Source organism: Quercus robur, chromosome 12, assembly GCF_932294415.1.
Source record: "Quercus robur chromosome 12, dhQueRobu3.1, whole genome shotgun sequence".
Classification (NCBI taxonomy): domain Eukaryota; kingdom Viridiplantae; phylum Streptophyta; class Magnoliopsida; order Fagales; family Fagaceae; genus Quercus; species Quercus robur.
The window spans coordinates 40619901-40629513 of NC_065545.1; the positions used below are offsets into that span (position 1 = coordinate 40619901).

General features: G+C 38.6%; 1 protein-coding gene across 1 annotated transcript; it reads right to left on the reverse strand.

The window, feature by feature from the left end:
* Nucleotides 1–1920: 1920 nt before the first annotated feature.
* LOC126708511 (uncharacterized) lies at nucleotides 1921–2793 on the reverse strand. Its single transcript, XM_050408299.1, has one exon. It carries the CDS (start codon nucleotides 2791–2793, stop codon nucleotides 1921–1923), a length of 873 nt encoding a protein of 290 aa, XP_050264256.1.
* Between the last annotated feature and the right edge of the window lie 6820 nt (nucleotides 2794–9613).

The following is a 9613-nucleotide window of genomic DNA, read 5'->3' on the forward strand; positions in this document are numbered from 1 at the left end:
ACACATGGAAGCACTTCAGCAAACTCTTGTCGCTGAAGAATGCAAGGGAAAAAGAAGATGGAGGACATGAGCGGGAAGGAGGAGAAGAAGAGGGAAGCAATGAAAAGAAAGTAAAAGGAGCAAAAGAGGGAGAAGGGGAGCCATATTAGGTATGCTCATGAGAGAGCAGATGGAGATGACAAGGGAGGTTTTCGACTCAGTCACACCAGAAATGGGGTGTGACGAGTCCCTGCTTCGGATTTTGGCTAAAAGAATGGGGAGGCAAATCTTAAGCCTCCGCCATCCTTGCCCCGACCGAGCCATCTCGAGTTTTGTTAGGACATAGCGTTTCTGGGAAAGGAAGAATTTGTTCATGGTGGATTACTACGAGAGAGGTATTATTGAATAAGGAGTAACCGAATGGAGGAAGTGGATTCTGGGAAGAACGTGAGGGATTCGGATATGAAAAAGTCACCCTCTGTCTTCTCTCTTTATATAGGGGACGAAGAAGAGGGTATGTAATGCACTCAGATCCCCAGGGAAATCCAGAGTATAACGCGCCGCTTCGTTCTCCCACACCATCAGTAACCGTTATATCTGGGAGGTCTCGTAAATGGGAAGATATTAAAGACACGCTGCAGATAACCACGCGGCATAACGGCAACGTACGCAAATCCAGGAAAAACGGCTCGTAGACCGGTACGTTCCTTGGGGAGGGGAAGAGTCGCCAGTGTTGATCAAGATCCGAAGAAAGTGAACGGCAGTAAGGGCTTGACATCATCAAAATCCACCTGTCCTACCATGACGTTGGACAGCAGGATTTTGAGGGGCTAATGTGGGGTCTAATAGTTTATGGGTCCGGCCCACGCGCTTATGGGAAGCCCACCGGTCCTAAACTGAAGGAGGCCAGGGCCCAAGCTCGAAACTAGGAAACATAAAAAGTGGCCCGAAGACACAGCCGAGGACGGTTTCGTCCTCGGCAGGTCCAAAACCTCATGGATAGGAATGGAACACGAGTAAGCTAGAAAGATCAGAAAATATCCTGGGGAAGTTGTCTTTAATACCCTTCCCTGACATGACACTGCCCCTAACAGAGCCGGGATCTTAGGCTTTATGGATCATCTCCAGCAATTTTGGGATTAGACTGATGGGACAGATATCTGTCCTGGAAAGATCGACCCTACACGTGGACGAAGGACAACGAACGTAGGCTAGTATAAAAGAGAATGTTATGTGACCAAAAGGGGGGGTTCTCCCATCTAGCTTCTGGAGAAAGACTTGATGAAAGAGAATGCCTGGATAATATACGCCGGATACCACATAAAAACCCACCGACGGGTAACCGGAGACAGCACCATCGCTCCTCGGACATGATCCGAGGAGCCAAATCCTCCTAGATACAAGATTGAAGTGCCTGAATATCCAGCCCAAAGCTCTTTCTCATATTGGTTCACCTATAGTCCGGCCCGAGATGTCGCCCTGTGATCCAACGCTGGCCTTTCAAGCCCCCTCTCTACAAATATTATTGTGAGGGACTTTCCGTGTGCGAGCCCAACATCGTTGTTGGGCCGTTAAAGATTTTGTGTCCCTACAATTACTTTATTATTATTATTATTATTATTATTTATCTTCTTTTTTGAAACAAACACATAAGGGAATTAGAAGGTATTTTTCTTTGAGAATTTGAAACTGCTTTTCATAAAAAAATATGACGCACATTGACTAAAATTTAAGAATGCTTTCCAAGATTGATAATGTACTCCAATATAATGAGTTGAATATCGTATAATTTATATATATATATATATATATATATATATATATATATTTTGATAGGAAACTGTAAAACTTTATTAAGAAAATCACGGAATGCAAGATACATCATGGAGAAGAGCTTGCTCTAAAAAGCAAGGATTCTCTTCCATCCAAGTCATATAGTCATCAATACCTAACACATATTTTGCTAACAAATGAGCTGACTTGTCTTCTAATATGTGAAAAATCAATCGATGAACAAGCCCCATAATTCCCAATTATACCTGATATAATGTGTGCCACAAATGAAGGAGGATTAGAATGACCACACAAAGCATTGTACACCACCAAGGAGTCCCCTTCAACTGTAAAATCAGAAATCCCAACGTCCTTTGCAAATCTGATTCGAGCTTCAAAAGCCTTCGCCTCAACCTCCAATGCCCCCAAAGGTGAGTTGATTTTCTTACTCAGAGCTGCTACAATCTGTCCATGAGAGTCTCGAATCACCACCCCTACTCTTGCTGTCTTTTGCATTTTAAACACCGCCCCATCAACATTGACTTTGTATCTCAAACCCGTTGAAGGTGCCCATGTTACCACCTGACTTGTTGGACTCGTAGTTCTCGGAATTTCAATCGCAGCAAAGCATTCCACAAGATACTGAGACGTCCACTGCACTATATCCCTTCTTGTCTTCTTACTTTTCCCATTTCGAACTTCATTCCTATTAAACCATATGGCCCATGCTACAGTAACCACCATTGCCACTTTGTCCTCATCATACTTACCCAGCACAACCCGGTTCCACATTAAGTCAAAGAAGGACGAGATAGTATGTGATTCAAAAGAGAAATGCAATTTTATGTATTGCCATACCTTCTGTGCTCTTGGACAGCTCCGGAACAAATGTCCCGTTGTTTCAGACTCTGCCTTACATTCTTGCGGGACCTTTCGGCGCATCATATTTTGCTTAGTGGGAAGGATGTCGCGCAACATGCCCTCGCAGCTTTCTATCATCTGAACTGGACCTGAGATTATTAGGCTGTGATCTCTCTCCATTGCCAATCTATAAGTACTCCTGACACTGAATTTACCATTTATATTCCCTGCTTAAATCAGCTGGTCTTCGAGTAACTGCAAACTTAATGGTATACTCTATATCAAGTTGGCTTCATGGGGAAGAAAAACTGCATTGATCACTTGATTTTTCCAGCAACCAGACTCTTGGGAAATCAGCTCACAGACCCATGTATCAGCATGTAGGAACTGCTGAGGAGATACCACCTTATATGTGGAAGAAGATGGCAACCATTTATCACCCCATACCCGGATAGAGGCCCCATTGCCCACATTCCAACGAGTTCCTTGTTGTACCAAAGATTGGGCCACTATGATACTCCGCCACTCATAAGAGGGATTATTACCAATTGAAACTTGCAAAAACTCGAGTCTGGAAAATACCTTGCCTTAAATAGATGATATAGTAATGAGTTTTGCATTGTCCATCCCTGCTTAGCAAGAAGAGCAAGATTAAATTACTTTATTTGACAAAATCCCATCCCTTCGCCCACCTTGGCTGTGCAAAGCTTATTCCAACTAAGCCAAGCCATTTTCCTCTCCTCTTGTTTTTGACCCCACCAAAAATTGCGGATTATGCTAGTCAACTCATCACAAAGAGAATCTGGGATTTTAAAGCAACTTATAGTGTATGTAGGAATAGCTTGAACTGCTGCCTTAATCAACACCTCTTTGCCCGCTTTTGAAATGAGCTTTTCTTTCCACCCTACCAATTTTTTGCTAAGCTTTTATTTTATCTCATTAAAAGAATTCCTCTTATTCCTCCCCACAAGAGATGGCAATCCCAAGTATTTTTCATGCTGGCGAATAACCTATGCTACGAATCTATTCTTGATCTCCTCTTGAATTTCCCCCGAAGTGTTGCTACTAAAGAATAGAGACGTTTTAGCTCTATTCAATTTTTGTTTGGAGGCATGTTCATATACAGCAAGAATTCTTTGTAGAGTGGTGCATTCTTCAATTGAGGCTTTACCAAAGATAATGCTATCATCTGCAAAGAAAAGATGTGATATTGTGGGGCCACCTTTGCAAACAGATAGTCCCTCCAATTCTTCGTTTTCCACTAATTTCTGAATCAAAGCAGATAAACCCTTTGCACTTAAGAGAAATAAGTAAGGTGATAATGGATCTCCCTGCCGTATTCCTCTTGTTGGTACAATATGCTCCCTTGGCTTCCCATTGATTTGTATTGAGTAAGACATAGATGTGACACACTGCATAATTAGTTTTCTCCATTTTTCCTCAAACCCTAATTTTTCCATAATTTTTTCAAGGCATACCCATTCTATTCTATCATAGGCTTTACTCATATCTAATTTAAGTGCCATCTCACCCCTCCTTCCACCTATCTTTTGATTAATATGATGCATAGCCTTAAAGGCCACTAGGACATTATTAGTAATTAACCTTTCATGCACAAAAACACTTTGGGTGTCACTAATAATAGATTGCAAATTTTTCTTGAGTCTATTTGCAATTACCTTGGATGTGACTCTAAAAACCACATTACACAGACTAATAGGCCTGTAATCCAACACCCTTTTAGGTTCTTTAATTTTTGGAATAAGAACAATATGCGTCTCATTAAAATTAGCGGGAGATAATCCATTATTGAGAAAATCAAGAATAGTTTTAGTGACTACCTCACCTATATTTGACCAAAAATGCTGATAAAAAAGTGGAGGCATACCATCAGGCCCCGGGGTTTTAAGAGGATACATTTGCTTCATTGCTTTCCTCACTTCACCTTCTGTAAAGTCCTTCCTAAGCATTCGGTTCATATCCAAGGTTACTTTTGGCTGCAAAGCTTGTAACAACTCTGTGAACTTCGTTGGATGATTAGTAGAGAATAGCTTTTCATAATAGTTCACCACCAACTCACCCATTTTCTCCTCGTCTTCCTACCAGCAATCGTTCTCATCCAGCAGGCCATCCATGTGATTTTTCTTCTTTCTTGCCGAAGCCTTCGCATGAAAAAAACCTGTATTTTGATCCCTTGCTTGATACCAATTGATTCTTGACCTTTGAAGCCACATAGCATCTTGTTTTTTGTTCCAACAATTTAGCTCAACCCATGTAGCTCGCATATCTTGAATGTTGTTTGGTGTGGTCGGTTGGAGTTCTAGCCATTCAAGGTGTTTCTATAACTCGGCAATCCTGTTTCGCACATGCCTGAATTCAGTTTTATTCCAAATTTCCAATTTCATTCTACACTTCTCCAGGCACGATGTTAAAGGGAAATTTGTTTGGGTGGCCAATCCGTAGTTCCATGCTTCCATAACTACTTCTTTGCACCATGGGTCCTTAAGCCACATTGACTCGAACTTGAACAATTTCCTTGGACGTCTTCTATTTTTCTAGACCAACCTAAGCAGTAGTGGAGAATGATCCGATGTCGAGGAAGTAAGATGATGGAGCTTGGCCGCAGGAAATAAGCTTATCCATTTTGGCGTGGCAAGTGCTTTGTCCAACCGTTTCGTTATCTGCTCTCCATCCCGCCTCACATATAGCTATGTATATCTCGGACCAACAAACCTTATACCTTGCAAGCCATGGTAATTTATTGTATTAACAAAGTTGGTCATTTGCTGCCTTTGTCTATCACTCCCCCCTTCCTTCTCAAACATTCCTGTTATTTCATTAAAATCACCAATCACAATCCAAGGTGGTGCAGAAGTAGTGCTCAACTGTTTTAGTTTAGCCCAAGACTTCGGTTTTTTTGCCGTCTCCGGATTACCATAAAAACCCATCAAATGCCACCAACCATGCTCAGGCCCACCATCCACAAGAGCATCAATATGTGAATGTGAGAGAGTTTGTACATCCAAGTTAATTTCCTCCTTCCACATCAGTGCCAAACCACCACTCATTCCATTGCTAGAAACAAACAAGCAATGTTTAAACTCACATTTGTCGCGAACCATAATCATCCAGTCCTTATTCGATTTTGTCTCCATAAGGAAGATGATTTTAGACTCTTCTTTTTTAACTACATCTTTCAAGGCATTAACTGCCTGGGGGTTCTCAAGCCCCCGACAATTCCAACTTAAGAGATTCATTATTTTCGACGGGGTTGCCCAGCAACCTCCGTTGAACCAAATTCTGATGCCAAAAGCATGCTAAGATTATTGGTTTCTTCATCAAGCTTATGTTTCTTTCCCTGTTCCATTACTTACACCTCCTCAATTAGCTCCCTTGATAGTTTCCTTTTGGGCCCTTCCTTTTCCTCTACATCCTTTTCATTTTCTGCCTTTGATCTAGTCATTCTAGTCCATGTACCTTTGGGCCGAAGCCCCACCTCTTGCGTATAGTTTATATTTTATTTTGTGATATCTCACTGATTCAATTCCAATTTCTCCATAAATAGTGAAGTTGAAGGAAATCTCATGCTTTTTTAAATGTGACACCACATTTATTCTTACCAACTAGTTAGATTTTTTGAAATAAATAAATAAAAATTGGTCAAACTTTGTCAAATTTGGGGTTTGACAATAATTTTCTAAGATTTATTGTTCAAACATCATATTGGGAAAAATAGGTAACATTAAACCTCGAATAAACTTGGTCAAATTTTGTTAAAGTTTGACAAAGTCAATAAAAATTAGGGTTTGGCCATATATTTTAAATAAACTTCATCAATCTAGTGTTCATTGGGTGTAAATGGGCTAGTAAATTCACCACTTTAGGTGCAATATTTAATAAAGCAAACATTTAAAATATCTTCAATTAGAATTAAGAAATTATTTTTCTGAAAATTGGGACTAGAAAAAATATAATATTAACAAAGGTAAATTTATATTTTGGTCCCTCTAAATTCAGGGTTTTCAATTTGGATCATTCTATTTTTTTATTTATTCAATTTAGTCCTTGACATTTCTCTTTGTTGTAAATATAACTCTTTCGTGGGCCAAAAACCAATTGGTGTTTTGGTCTGATGATAAAGAGCTATAATTAGGAGCAGACGTCATAGGGTGAAACTCTTTCAACCGATTGGTGTCTTAGTCTGATGATAAAGAATTATAATTAGGAGAAGATGGCATAGGATAAAACTCTTTCAATATATATATATATATATATATAACTCTTTCATCAATATCAAGTTTGGTTATATATATGTGAGCTTAAAAACAACATTAATTATTAAAATGACTAAAGTGCATAAAAAATGTTTCTTAAAAAGGGTAAAAGAGTGCAAAATACACCCTGATGTTTAGGGTCACTTTAATTTTTCCCCTAAATTTTAAATTTTTTTTTTTTTTTTTGCTATCCTAACATTAAGGCTCATTCTGATTGGTCCTCTATTAATGTTTGTGTTTATGTATAATGTTAAGTGACACCTAAGACTGCCATATATGCTAATTGATCCAATCAAATCATGCCACGTAATTTTAATGGATAAAATAAATCCTAAAACTTAACTTGATAAAATAAAATAATTTTAAAATAAAACAATCAATATTGTAAAATCTCTATTGACTACGGTTGTTCACATCTAATCAATATGACAAAATTGTTCAACTCGGTCTGTAATGTCGAAATCGGTAATTGCCACCCCTAAACTCTCATATCTCCCACTTCAAGGCCTACAAGATCATATTCTCAAAAAGAAAAAAAGAAAAAAAAAAAGAAAAAGGCCTACAAGATCAAAGATCAACAATGCCAACTTAGACTCTCTTTTCTCCCTCTACTTCGAACCAATGACACTATAAATCCACACTGAAAATGCCTTACTAAGTTGCTGCTACTTCAAACCCTAAATCCAACCTATGCTACCATAAACCATCAAAATCCAGCCACAAAACACACCAAACTGCCACTATTAAACTCCAAAAAACACCATCAATAAGTCAATCTCAACACAAACATCATCAAATAAATGCTTCCCTAGAACAATGCTGAATTGAACCAAAAAAAAAAAAAAAAGTGAAAAAAACAAGAGAGAGAGAGAGAGAGGGAGAGAGAGGGAGAGAGAGAGAGAGACTCTATTAATTTTTTATAGAGGTGGAGCGAATTTTTTTAATATTTTTTATTGATTAAAATATTCTTTTCATCAATCCTTGAAATATAGCTTAGGTTTTATTTTTTTTCTTTAAAATTTTAAAATTCATAAAGTTCTTCGTTTTATCATACCTCTAAAAATTCATAAAGTTCTACATTTCATTCTTCCATCCACTCCCATTAAGTTATTTGCCATTGTGTTAAGTAACAAGAGGGTCAAAAATAAAATCTAACAATTATTTCAGAGACAAACATAAAAATGAAATATGCATTTGATTACATGTTGACAAAATGACAAAATAAAAGATGAGGGTTGAGAAGCAAGACATTATTTTAAACTATTCAACTAGTTGATTTTAGGTTTGTAAAGAATAATAACTCGAGTAACCCAACTCAAAATTTGCAATGTTAGAATCGATCAATAATTGCTACCCCTAAACTCTCATTTTCTCCCCCTTAACTTCAAGGCTTGCAAGACTCCCTTAACTTAATTTCACTCATCTACCCCACCTCCCTCGTTGCTCTTATTTGTTGTTGCTCTTATTACTAACTTGACAAGTTTGATTAGCATCAACCTACACTATGAACACCCACCTTTTAGGTTGAACCATCCAACCACCATGAAACCTATGAATCTCCACCAAAAACCCCTTACTAAGCCACCACAACTACTTCGAAAGCCAAATCCAACCCAACCTACCATGAATCATCAAAATCCATAGACAAAGCACACAAAATTGCCACTAATAATCTCCATACAAGCACATCAGTAACTCAATCTCACCACAAGCACCATCAAACCAATGCTTCCCTAGAACAATTGACAAGAGAGAAAAGAGATATAGTCAAAAGAAGTATGAAGATGAGTGAGAAAGCAATCATTGATTAAGATCCTGATGTTGGCTAAGATAGAGAGACACTAAATTTTTCACTGAGGTAGAGTGATTAATCTTTTCTCTTATTTTCTATTCAATTCTTTGAAACCTAAAAATTGCAAGTTGAATGAGTATTAATGTCTTGTGACACACGTTCTTTCGCTTTCATTTCTTTTCTTCACACGTTACTGCTTCCTAGTCGTTTTCCAATTTATATCATCTTTTTTCTACTTTTGATTTCTAGATACGATACAATTTTAATTTCTTTTATCTAATTTATATGATAATTGTAAGAGATTTTACCAATTAAATTACTACCCACTTGCTTTTGATTTAGAAATTAGTTTTGTGGGGCCCCATAATATATGGCCCTGGCCCATTTATTCATTAGGGCCCAAAGGCCCGAGTCGAGGAAGGTTATAGCCTAGGCTCAGTAATACAAGTACAGAATAGTTTTGGGACACAGCCGAGGATGATTCAGTCCTCGGCATGTCCGAGGTCTCACTGGAGGGAAAGGCAAAAACGGTATAGGAGTAGTTTGGGAAAAATCTAAAATATCTAGGTCAATAGAGAAGGATACGCTGGAAAAAAAAAAATAACGACCAGGGAAAGCTGCCCTTACTACCATTCAATACTTTGCACCTGACAGAGCCATACTCTCCAGCTTTTACAGCCACGTCCAACCACTTTGGACATGGGCTGATGGGACAAGTATCAGCCTTGGAAAAGTCGACCCTACACGTTGACGAAAGATAAGGAACACATGCTAGTATAAAAGAAAAAGTAAGCAATCCAGAGAGAGGGCTGGGAAAAATGGCAAAAAACCAGAGCCTCCCAACCCGCCTCCAGGAGAAAAACTCCTAGGACGAACACTATTTATCCATGTATGAATATCACGAAAAACCACCGTCTGGTGACCAAGGCCTAGC